Source organism: Bombus vosnesenskii, unplaced genomic scaffold (assembly GCF_011952255.1).
Source record: "Bombus vosnesenskii isolate JDL3184/JDL3185 unplaced genomic scaffold, Bvos_JDL3184-5_v1.1 scf7180000013395, whole genome shotgun sequence".
In the NCBI taxonomy this organism is placed as follows: Eukaryota; Metazoa; Arthropoda; class Insecta; order Hymenoptera; family Apidae; genus Bombus; species Bombus vosnesenskii.
Window position 1 is genome coordinate 444,912 of NW_022883020.1, and position 13,292 is coordinate 458,203.

Here is a 13,292-nt window from a genome sequence, read left to right on the forward strand (position 1 = left end):
GAATCTCTGTGTGAGCATGCCGGAATACGACAGCGTTGCTCGACGATATTCGACCAACGCAAGGCGCGTGCGTAAGTCTTTGGCCAACGAGACGTTTTACCGACTCGTTTCACGACTTATCCCCGTCATCGAGTCGCAATCTTGAACGCCAGCACGACAGTTTAGGTTCGTAAATTAGATCTGTGTCATGTGGCAGCGGTCGATTCGCGGGTTGGACCGAAGGATGAGGGGCGACGTTGAGGGTTGCTGTGCCACGAGGTTGTCGAGGGAAACGTTGTAACAGCACGATCCGTGGCGGCTTAACCGGCAAAGCCGAAGTAAGACCTTCGGCGAAATTTCTATTTCCGTGAACGTCGTGTTGCCGCGCTGTTTTAGTGGTTGAGGGACGAAATTATCCTCCTGCTGTTACACGACCACCCTCTTTCTTTGATTTCTCGAGTCGTTTAAACGCGACGAAGGCTCGTGGTAACTCGAGGACACGTGAATGTTCGTTTTATTCGATTTTATTCGATTTTATTCGATCGGGTATCAGCAGTGGCGTATCTAATAACGATGACATTTATGCTTCGTGACTATTCATTTAGGTCTGAAAGAGATCTAATCCCATATGACCAGCAGATAGTAGATAATCTAAGAAAAGTTCTTAAAAATCAGTTGCATTTATCGCTGTTACACGCGAGTCCCCCGTTCAATTTGTAAATATCTTTGTACGGTAAAATACTACCTGGAACTTTGAAATCTTTAGTTTCACTCTCGCGCTTCAACTTTTGAATTTTAAAGGATCGTTCGAAAGACTCGGCAAAAACACGGCGAATAATATTTGTCGGCTACAAAAAGCAGCTCCCTACGGTCTGGAAACGAGGTTGAGGATTTACAGCGGCGACGATCCCGGCAACGAACGAAACCGGTCTCTAAGTACACTTTAATTAGCCGGCGAGCAAACAATCAAGCTCCTAAGCCAGCGATTTACACGGGGAGGATGCGTGCGGATACGGAATTACCATCTCGATGCCAGAAGCGACTCGTTTCCAAGAAACCAGATTCTGCTACCAACGATTTTCGCTGTTCCGGCCATCAGCTGGCGACTCTCGAGAGCCCTCGCGCTGCCTTATCTATTATCGAATAGTAAATCCAATAGTACAGGGTAACTGTACTCAACGCGAACACCTGATGTTATTAAAAGCTTTCGAAAATGAGAAACACGCTGACGTCGAAAGAGGGCAAAATGAATATTTCGATACTCTTACGTTGATAGATAATTACGTAGAAACAACGATCGGCTGGATTCGACGATAAATTTCCAAGCGAAGCTACAGCGCGAATACGTTTGTCTTTTAGTTTCCGCCGTTGCCGATTGATCTCGTCGGTTACTTACTGAGATATCGCAGCGTTCCAGACTGCAGTTGCTGTTTCGCGTTAGATACAGTTAGCCCACTTTACAAATTTTCGGCCGAAAGCGTCTCGGTAAACATTGCCACCGCTCCCAAAAACGGAAAATAGTATCCGAGAGGATTATTTTCTAACTTCGACTCGAATAATACTCGCCTTGTAAGCTTGCCAAATAATCTTTTACCGCGCTAATTTAACGGTATTTCTTCGTCTCTGTAATAATTCGTCGTTTATTTTTACCTTTCCAATTTTCTTTCACTTTTGTCGTGCTTAGCTAACGTTTTCTTTGTCTTTCTGTGTTCCAGGTAGGTCTAGTAAGCAATAAATTGATTTGTGTTCTGTGCACGAAGGGAAAGTACGTGCGAAGATTCTAGACAGTATGATGATGGCAAACCTACCCCCCGTTATGCTGCCACCCCTTACCGACTATGGGATGCTGACTCCTACCCTCGGAATAAAGGTGAGTCGCCATCATCCAGTTTGGATTGGCAGCGTATCTTTCAAATTTCAACGAAATTACAAATTACAAATTTAAAAGAAATCTCTGCAGAATTCACAGAATAAGGAAATTTCCGAAGGAACGCATTTATCGAACGTTATTGCCGAAACGTATATCTATCGATCCTTTCAGCGGTAAAATACGATTAGCACAAATATATTGTAGCACAAGAAACCACAAAACATGACACGAACGAATAATATCATTGCTTATCGTTATCGTTCCTTTAAGACGTTAAATGTCGATATTTTTTTATCTACCGTATTTTAAAAAGAAAACGACACTTGGCTAAAAAACATTCGCGAAACGTATTTTATTTCTGTGAAATTTCTGTGCGCGTACCACATTACGGCGCTAAACGATTTAACGTTGATATCAGATACGAATCATCGAAAAAAATATCCTACAAGCGTGTGATAAAAATGTTTCTCATTCCGTTGAAAGAATTTCCTATTACGTGCAATACAAAAAAAAAAAAAGAGAGAGAAGTTGGCATCACAAGCATGAAAAAGAAATTGAAGGAAGCAAGTTTCGTTCTTCGAGTGTAAATTCGGTGTAAATTCTTTCCAAACGATTCGTGGCACTGAGAAATTATCTTAGAGCTTGTTCTCCAGATACGTCCGTTTTGAAAAAACTGGTTGCCGCTGAAAGGATTAATCAAACGCGAATTCGATCCGCGGAGCAAGAAATCGGTACGTCGTGGATGAACGATCGATCGAACGAAAATTATCGAAATACTAGAGAACGTTGAATTTGGATAAAAAGGATAAAGATGAGTCGGTGTCAGGGGTAAGTGAACCAACGTCGTACACCCTTTCCGAGCTTTCTCTTGTCTCAGTGATTATTTTCCTGTACAGCACCGTTGCCGAAAGCGTACTTGATGGCGTGTAGAGCTTGCTTCTTTTTCCACGTCGCGAGCACGTGACGCGTCATTTCCTTTTTCCTTTATTATTTCCGTGTTTTCTTCAGTTTCTCTATCAATGTGAAGAAGGCATGCTTTTGTCGTTGTTAAGATGTTTTTATACCATGTATATGTATGTATTCGTGTGTCTCGATGGTCGTTCTTTGGCTGGATAATTTCCAATGTCTGGTAAGTGATGAAAAGTTAATTCTACGAAGTTTTTCAGATGCCATTGTTCTTGCGACGTTCGTACGTATCCGCGAGACACCGTTTGAACACGCGACGAATATATTATTACCTATTGAAATAGAAATTTCAAACAACGTCGATTTTCTTCCATCTGTAGGGTTTTAATCAATTTTCACTCTTGCTCTTTTCGATCGCGTAATTCGTCGCTATTTCGGACTCTTTGTCCGTTATACGCTTTTTCTGATGTTTTAATTCGGCAAATGGACGCACGCGTTAATGCAGAGAGATGTTAGAAGCATCGTTGGCGAAACTGATCGAGGCGTAAACCCGGTCGCGGTCGTTCCATCCGAATTCCTATCGCACTTTCGCGTTAACGGCCCTCGTTTCGAACCGTACTGTTTAATATTTACGGCTGGCTAGCTTTTACTGCAACTTTCGACCGATGTTACGATCCCTTTTATTAGCAGAAACGTTTCGCTTTTTGTCTCGATTGTGATGCTCCATTTTTATCGAACGAACGCTTTAAATTCGCAGCGATGCCTTATGTAGTGTTATTAGATCGGCTAAATATAAGTTTGTTATATCGCTAATTTGTACGAATTGGTATTATAATTTCTTCTTCTTCTATTAGAAAATATCTGAATTAGTAATATGAAATAAGTGGTTAAAAAATATGTCGAATATGCTACACTGAAATTTATAGGAAAATAGAAGACGGATATTTGCAAATGAATGAAAAAGAATGAAGAATGACGTTGTTAAATGTCTGCGAACCACGGTATATTAATTAAAATTCCTCCGGAAATACTTGCGAGGAATCTACGTGGCTACCACTGATACGATATCTATCGATGTGTTGGTCGAGGACGCGACTAATTTACCGCGTGGTTTTGTGTCCTGAAAACACGAAAACAGGGAATTAATTTTCATATTGAGCGAACCGTTTTATTTCCATAAAATAACGAATTCTTATTTGTATTTTCTACATTTCCGCAGACGAATACCGCGAAACTGAACGTCCGAAGTTTTTGCGCGTTTGATAATCGGAGAACTCGAAAGTTCGAAAATTTCGAGATCTACAGATATCCGATATTTTGTAATCTTTTCACGATCCGACGATGTAAAAATTTGAAAGCTTGTAAACTCGAGAATGAAATTGTCGCGGCGCGAGGTCGCGCACGAAAATTCTAATTCGTGAAACGAGAATATCTAGATCCAAGTCGGTTTTCTAAAGCCGGTACAGCGTTGCGATGCAACAGGTCTCGACTGCTATCCGTGGCCATTCCGCGTCGGACAGAGGATCCGAATCGGTTCAGTGAGCTTATGAAACTTATTTCTGGTGACTTTGTGTCTATTAGGCTGTTCAAAGGCCTTCCTCTTAATCCTCTTTCACCCTCGCGCCCATTTCCATTTTCCCTATTCCGCATTTTCATGCACCTTTAAAAATTCTTCCGTTGTTTGCTTCGTGTCGACGATCACGCCAAACCCTCTCTCGCCTCTTAAAGCATTCAAATATTTCCCTTTCTTTGTTCTTCCTTGAGATTTTGCGCGGCTTGTTTTATGTTTTATAAGACACTCTTTCGTATACCGTTCGAGTCGAACAGTAATTTGTTTTCTGATAAATTTTACTGTTTTTTCAATCGATATAGATATTCCTTGCATAATTTAATCGTCGTGTCTCTACGGTATTTTATATTAAATTTAATAATGTTGCAGGTATATTACAGGAACTTTGGGTTATTGAAATTTGGAAAAGATTTGGTTAATAGGGATAATTCGTTGATATCCAAAGAGCATAGGATACTTTCGTCGATAATTGGTAATGGCGATTAAATTTCAGATTCTCTGTTTAGCCAAAAGATAATATCACTTACGAAATTCACGAGATACTAAAGACCATTTTCTACGATCCGAAGCGCAATATCTCGCCCCCTGCTATAGCGAGCAGCAACTAGTGGCGCGAAATTACAAACGATTTTCGCGCCCAAAGCGGCCATTCGGCAATTAAAGGGATTCGCCGTGATTTTATGGTCGCCTGTTCCCGAACCGCGTGCCGTTTCAGCTCGATCGCGTTCTTTCGAAACGACCGGGGCTTTCTCACGGCGATAACCATTGCCGTTAGGCGAGTTTATAAAGGCTGGAATGCAAAACAGCGAATGCGACGCCCCGTTTCGTAGTCGGAGAACGAAACGGGCCTCTTCCGCGAAAACTGGACCTGTGAATCACGTTAAGACTCCGAATGTATCGCGTTGGATTTCATTCCCTGCCTTTATGCAACATTTACCTAACTTTTCACTCAACTTTTCTTTCTCTGCCCTAGTTTTTATTTTCGGATTCAAAGTACTAGTTGGTTCGCGCGATGTGAAACACGTGGTATCGCCTGACCAATCTGCCACGTCCCTTTCCTTTTAGGTAAATAATCGTGCGTTTATTTGTTTTTCCGATTTACCAATTAACGTCCACCTCTTTTCGTCGTTAAAAATTGTGAAATTTTCACCTTCGAATGGAATTTTTCCTCGAACGTGTAATGTGTATTATCAATTTCCGTGTTTGCCACTTTAACGCGTATTATTAATTTCCATGTTTACCGTCGAACAGAGGAAATGGAAATAACGATTAAAAAGGAACGAAATTTTAATATAGAAATAATTTTAATATATATGTCGGAGATAAGAGGACACCGGTGCCTTCCCTCTGAAACCTCGGGAAAATCCATAAAAACATTGTAATTAAAATCTACATTTGTAACTAAACGATTTGCCGTCATTCTAACCAATTGTATTTGTTTGAGACTTGTGACAATGAGCTTGGGCTCGAGGCGACAATTAGTCGCCGAACGTAGCCGCGGTCAACGGGACGAACTCTCCATCTAACAAAGGCATTGAGTAATCCTATAGCTCTCCTTAAAAGAAAGATTTGTAGCGGCACGTGGCAGTAAACATTCCAACGGTTTCTGTCCCGTAGCTCGCCACACGCAGATCCTATTCTCCGGGCAGGATGTTTACCAGATGTCGACGCGTCTCCACAGTACGTGATCGGCTAGCCCGAGGACCGTCATAAACACTAATATCTAGTTACCTAAAATCCTTCAACAGATACACAGTCTTTGTCCCAGTTACGGGAAGACAGGAGAGACCTATTTTTCCACGAACGACGTCTCCCGAACGTAAGATGTCCCCGACGAATCCGATGATCTCGTGTCCTTAGACACACCCCGTCATAGTTTTCCTCTGGGGTATCACCGGGACGGAAAGTCATTCTCTCTTGCGGTCTCATCGACAAAAAAGGATTAACTCCTTACGGTCAGCGAATATTAACACAGAATCCGACTTAGATTTTTGCGAGTGCGTACGACTACCGTCCCGTTGTCCGCGGATTCGTTATTGAACCTAGGATCATTGTCATTAGTCTCTCGAGTATCTAATAACCACGGTTACTTGTCCGGTTCTATGGTAATCGTATTTGCACTAGCCAATGTCTTCTCTATTGCATAACGACGACGCGTAATCCAAACGAAGATTCGCTTTACGCCCCTAACCCTAATTCTAATGCCAACCCGACATATATATTTTTTAATATAGAAGACAATCGATATGTCAGAATTTCCAAATTCAATTCCCTTTGAATACGAATCTGTCTCTTTATACAGGCTGTCTCGTTATCGAGGCTACTTTCGTCTCGAACGAAACTTACCTTGTTTCGAGGGGTATACGTGCCTTCGAGATTTCAACCTGATCTTTGTTTTTCAAAGTGAAACTGCACGCTATCCCCTCTTGTACGCCAATCGATGCAATTTTTAAAGCCCTACAGGAAAATATCAAGTATTCGTATTAAGCATCGAGGTACTTGGGTCGACGAACGATTTCTACGAACGAGTTTTAAAGGATTTTTTAACTTTGATCTCGTAAAACATGTCGTGTTTGAAACATGCTGGGAGATACGCGAGTGGGTAGACTAAAACGAGACACCCTGTATATCCTGACGAATTTTCCATTTTGAAAGCGGCGAGGTTGTCCTTTGGATGGTAAAAGAGCACATAAAAAGATAAACGAACCGGGGGATACGTCGTCAATTGACTGACTGTTAGACATTATTGGAGATGAAACGACGGTTGATCGAGTGTGATGGATTTCTGCTCCGTCGCAGCCACCTCTATTCACGCAAATAATTATCTTGCCTCGATAAAACGTGGGACGTAGGGTAAATGATTGCACATCTATCGGACCTTCTACCCATTAAAAATCATTCCTGGTAGCCACGATGAAAAGAATATTACCGAAAATCGATTTCCTCCCGTGTATATTACTTCAAAGGGAGTCGAAGACCTTTTTTCAACTGGAAATTGAATTACGGGCAGACATTTGGAAAATGGAGTACAATAATTTAAAGAAAGGCGTTTTTTCAGTTTTGAAGATTGATCGAATGCTTTGTTCTAAGAAAGAAAGAAGAGAAGAAGAGAAGAAGAGAATGGCAAAAGTAGCGAATATAATGAAATTAAAAATGCGGTATTCCACGTCTAGTCAAGAAAAAAAAAGGAGAAAAAAAAAGAAGACTACGAAAAGTCTACCTTGTTTTTAACTTGAACGATTTCGGCTGTTGGGACGATCGTGAGACGTTCGTTAATTGTCTATTAAGAAGCATTCTTCGCTGTTCGAACGATACCGGCGATCATCTCCGTTCTGAAACGTATATAATACGATAGACAGAAATTTTCTGTCAGAAGATTCAGTAACAGACGAGAACAGACGAAAAATCGAGAGGAGAATCAAAGGTGTTCGGAGAAGGCTTCCGGTTTTCAGGAGGACGTCTATGCCGCGGTATTATTTTTGCGAGGAAAATTCTGGGCGTGATGGCGCGACAAGGCTGATTTGAATTTTTCTCGATGCGCCCGCGGCTCTTCCCGGGACACGTCCCATCGAATATTCCATAAATAAATCGGCGTTTAATAGAAAATCGGCTGGGAACCGCCTCATCGCTCACTGTCACGCCGCGGCTCGCGCGCTATCTCAATAATATTCAGTTTATAAAGTTTCGATGGCGTCCTTATTACGCCGAAGAGACTCACTGCTCTCCCTTCTCGGTCTTCGCCCTCCTTAACACCGATTTATCCCGTAATTCTAGTTTATTAGCTATTTCTCGCCGACGAACAAGAGCGATAGTCGCGGCCGCGCGAAATTACTATCCGATGACATCTTCTTCGTTTCGAAATTTGTCGAATCCTCGAAAGTAAAGACCTCGGAGTCTATGCTCGGAAAAGCTTTGTTTTGCTTAAATTTAGAAAGGAATTCGTCGAATATCTATTCGCCGAACTAATCTCATTTTTTCTACAAAGAGCATGATGTTTGTCGCAGTGTGTCGTTTAAAAGAGTCGACTAAGAACGCCGAATTGAAAGTTCCCCAGGCATTTTTGAGCAAAAAGGACTCTGATTTCACAAAGTTTCTTGAAAAGTTATTGGTCGTCGTTGGTTTCGAAGATTTTCTACGATACAAAGATTCCTCTTCTCCATAGAGCGTACAACAGCTCTAAAAATAGTCTAATTATAAAGGTGGAAGGAAAATTTCGTGCAAAGATAGATCGCAGACGATCAGCTTTGTCTCGATTCCCCCGCCAAGAGGAAGCCGGAGAGAAGAGGGTGGAAAGGGGGTGACAACCTCTTCACAGGTGCACGCTGTAGCCAGTTAATTGAATCGCTTAATTAATTTTGTAGTCTTTAATTAAACGTAAGAAAAGACACTACGGGGAGCCGATAATTTTGATGAGATTCAGGATGCCGGAATTAGGAAAGAGGGCTGCTGATAACGCGTTTAATACTTGATCGTAACCAGCACGTGGTCGTCGGACCAACCATCTCCGAGTTACTCACCGTCGAGGAATCCATTTTGGTTCTGCATATGTTATCGTTGATTTGGTAATTTAAGTTCGATCAAGGGAGGCGGCGCTGAATTTTTCATCCTAAGGCGACTAGAACCTCGTCGTGTTATACGGGCTGGATATTTTACGCTTTATAGGGGCCGTAAGCTTCAGATTTAACGCGTAAATGCATGATTCTTCTCGAAGGTCGCGAATAGTTGGCGGTTCGCGACCTTAAAATCGATTGCACGATATAACGGGTTCAGCGAATACACGACGAGTAATTTGCGATGCGTTTAGTTTGAACGTTCGAGTAGCTTGTTATATCTCGGCCGCGACTGATCGTGTGCCAGTCTAGAGTCTGAGACCCGTATCCTTCGTCCCCTTCCACGAGGGTAGGATGCATCGGATTCTGTTCCTGATAGATGGCTGAGTGCCGACCGACCAGGAACTGGCTAATTATCAGTTCTTGGACAGTGGCATCGTCCGTGAAAACATCGGCTTCGGGATATTGGAGCGGATCACGCGTCACAGAACCCAAGATAACGATACCTATCGCTCGCGTAGTGCCGGGACTAAGACTAGTTTACGATGCTATTGAGATTTATCGCTATCGAGGTGCGGGAAGAAACTATGTATTATCCCCGGTTAACCTTAAAGTCAGAAGTTCTTGCAGCTCTAAACGACACTAAATGAAAGTGAATGATAACGATACGCGAATAAAATAAAACAGTCGAAAATAGCTGCGAAGCGTCGTAAACTCGGTTTAAGCCATCTATGCGTGAAACCTTAACAAAAACGGTAATGACGCGATGAGAAAAGGAAAAGAAATCTGCAAATTTTTAATCGTGCAATTAGTTGCACGCAGGCACGAAAAAGCGGTGTCGTCGATTCGCTTCAAGGATCCATTTGCACGTGCCATTGAAGGAAAATCGTTATTCCGGTGAGGAATGTAATTAAAAAAACGCGGCTTAGATCGAAAACGAAGCAGCAACGGGCATTGTGAGCTTTCCGAAACGACCGTAGAAAGCGGTAGATGGCCGTAGGTGGTGTACAGCGTGTACATAGCCGGAATGGTGGTAATGGGGGCCGTAGTCAAGCCGGCCAACTGAAATCCAGCGCCTAGGTCGAAACAAAGCGGAAAGCTTGTCCGTGCAAACAGCGAGCGGGCAGCCATTGCTCCGCGAAACTTTAACAATGGTTATTGTTTCGACACGGGTCTGTAACGGGCCTAATAAAATGCGCGGAAGCCGCCGGTGGAAAAAAAGCGGCGGCAGCGGAAAAATCGGCTGGAGCGAAGTAGCTGGATGAAGTAAAAGTCCGAGGCGAGAGAGGAGAGACGACCTGTGCCTCTCTCGTTACCGTTTCTAACACGCTTTCTCGTGTTTTATACCGTGCAAGTTCCCCCTTGTTTACTGCCGCTGCCATTCCCCCCGATTTTCGCGTGTTTTCCCTCGTGTTTCTCTTTTTTCCGGTTCTGTTTGGTTTTTGCGATCGGGCTAATGACTCGAGTCAGTGTTTCAGAGGAGTTGCCAGGCATTTGATCGCTTTGGTAGTTTTCCCGAAGGTTTTTCGGTTTTTGGGGCAAGTTTTGGGCCAAATAGGAATTTATTTCTTATCTGCTGGATGTAAAAATAAGCGCTCGACATTGTACATTTCATACGCTTTTCCGTATTACTTATATTCTGCGCATCTGTCTATTTTGAAATTTCCCAAACTGGTAGATGCGTAGTCCAACTATGAAATAAATTCAATCGCGTTCGGTTCCTTTTTGTAGCCACTGTACAGTGTACACACTACACTTACCGTTACACAATTTCGAAACTGGTGAAACTCGCCCCTAATAGCATTAGACAGCGTCGCTGAGGGCGGCGTGGAACGATATTGGTCGCCAGTAGCACGGTTCGGTTCTAATTTAGTTGATTCGCACGGTGCAGCGGCAAAACGGATGGAAAAGGAGGGGGTGGTCGCAACAAAGAGCTGATTCGAGATAACCGTGGTCGGGACGCGATGCGTCCTCGTTGGAGATCGAGAGCCCGTTTGCCTGCAAGTTAGCGTGTATTTTGCAAGATCTTCGGCCGAGTATTCGTGGCGCGTTCGTTGCGGGAGCGTGTGCATATTTCAATGGAACGAACGTTTCGTCGTGGAACGGCCCACCCTCGCTTTCCGTAGCCCGAACTCGAGGCATTTCGATGCCAGCCTTTGATTCGCTGCCTCGCATCGCGACGTCGCCGATGATCGAGCTTCCTGTGCTCGCGACAACCGCCGTTGTTTGATTTAGTATCAAAGCGAAGTATGCGCTTGTGCGCGTCGTTTGACGTCGCGGAAATTCTTTTTGGCGGCCTTTAACTGGTTTGTCGTGTGACGGTAATCAGCGTTGTTCGATATAGTTTGAGATACGAGCTTCTTCGTATCGGATAATGCTTATAGAAAATTTTTGCGCAACTTCTACTTCATTTTTTGCAGCAAATGATAACGATTTACGAGGATCGTACGACGAACGTTCTCTGCAGAAACGACGATGTTTGCTCTGGTTTAACGCGATTTATAGAAATGTAATTATGCGAAAGTACCAAAGTTCTCGTAGTGGATGTTACCGATTGTAAAGCTACGATGGATGTATGATAATATCTTGCGTTTGGGCAGTGTGCGTTGTTCGATCAAGTTTGGAGTATAGAACTGTTTGCATCGTTTGATGCATCGTAGTGCGTAATTATCTACGGCAGTTAATGTACCATTCGCTACGATATAACAGCAGTCAATAACTCTTTATACTCATCATCGATGATCGATACAGTTCGACGGAGGTCTTTATAGTAATCACTAGTGGTGTGATACTGAATTATGACTAGAAACAAATGACTGTGATCAAGAGTGATTAATAGCAGGTAATGAGAGGTAATAGGTGAGCGATGAATTACAGTCACGAACGATCGATGTTGAACAATAAGAAGGCAGATCGTTTATTCGTAATTAATAACGATGGCGTTTCCACGATTTATAAAATCGGTGGTAATCGTAAATTTGGAAATTATTGGAAATTGAAAAAATGCTACGAAAGAAAGTTATCGGGAAAATGAAGTATCAGACTTGTCTAGATTTCAGACGACGTTAATTTTTAGACTTTGTCAAACTTGAAAATTCTCTGATCCACGAATTCGATACTCTTGAAAGCGAGTCAACCACTTCCCAAAATATCCACCTTCAAACCTTACCTATTCAACCACGATTCCCCAAAGATACAAACTTCTTGTCCGCCGGTTTCGCGTCTCCATTCACCTTCCCATCTTCTTCTCTGTTAAAAGCTCGACTCGCCGAAGCCAAAACATACCCGAATCATCTCGAACTCCTTCCGCCGTGTCAAATATTTCATAATACTGAATATCCAAAATATACTACTCGTTGTAATACTCGATAAATCAACAAGTTTTTCCTCAGATTCCACTTCTTTATGCGTGGACACGAAGATATGCGTTTGTAAAATAATCTGAAATTTAACGATAATATTGCGCGCTGAGATAATTTATGAGATTAATTTATAACGAGGTTTGCACTCGCATCGTCGTATCGTCAAAACGATGATCATCCTGTTTTCAAAGCTAGCATTTTTCCGTAGTTGTTGGAAGGTCTGGTTGGACGTCTTGCGATTTACCTTTTCCACGAAATTAACTTCCGCCGCTTCGAACAGCTTCGAAACGATGTTTCGGGCAACGACGACGACGACGACGACGACGACGACCTTGTCTGTAATTAAACTAATGGAAACCCAGCCGGCGCTTTTGTGCGAGTCGAGGGGTGGTGTACAGAAGGGAGTACAAGCCGGAGGGGGTGAAAACGGACAAACATCGGGACGCCAAACCATTGAAATTCGCGGGGCGACTGGGTCAGTTGAAAGCCGCGAAATTCCCCCAACGCGTACGCTCTGAAAAATCATAAAATTCCCTGGCAACCTTCTCTCCGTGCATTTTTAGTTTCTGCGTGTTGGTTTTTGTTTGACGTCTGAATTAACGAGCTGTAAATTCGTTTCGAATTTTGACTTATGGTTGGGATGACCGCTACCTTATATATTTTATTTGATTTTTGATTTTCATCGTTTTTATCGCTTCAAGAGAGTATTATTATAGACAATATTACGAAATATCGTAGTATGTTAATTGCAAACGAATTATACGAATTTCAATCTGTCGATCAAAGCGATAAATATAAATAAAAGCAATATTTTCCCTTGCTTTCGACCACCGCGTATTTGTAGAAAGCCATTGATTTCCGGTGTCAGATTTTTTACCAAGCTCCTGGGCGAAAAAAAGAGAAACGGTTGAAGTATCCACTTCTCGAAACGCATCGGTGGTTACAACTCTTGACTAAAACAAGACACCACTCTGCAACTTTTTCCATAAAAGTCCAAAAAATCTTGGGTTTTTTTCGTCGGTAGATTTTTCTCGTGCAATTTTTATGCCGTTTTC

General features: G+C 42.6%; 1 protein-coding gene across 14 annotated transcripts in view; it reads left to right on the forward strand.

Moving 5' to 3' along the window:
• The window catches only part of LOC117237668 (polypyrimidine tract-binding protein 2), a 414,765-nt gene that overhangs the window by 167,412 nt on the left and 234,061 nt on the right, over positions 1–13,292 (forward strand). For 5 of the 14 annotated variants that reach the window (XM_033501873.1, XM_033501874.1, XM_033501872.1 and 2 more), the window contains one exon: positions 1,695–1,849. The exons of the other annotated variants lie outside the window; for them this stretch is intronic. In XM_033501873.1, the coding sequence (XP_033357764.1) occupies positions 1,769–1,849 (81 nt within the window). In that variant the 5' untranslated portion in view covers positions 1,695–1,768. The remainder of the gene's footprint in view (positions 1–1,694; positions 1,850–13,292) is intronic. 14 annotated transcript variants of the gene reach the window in all.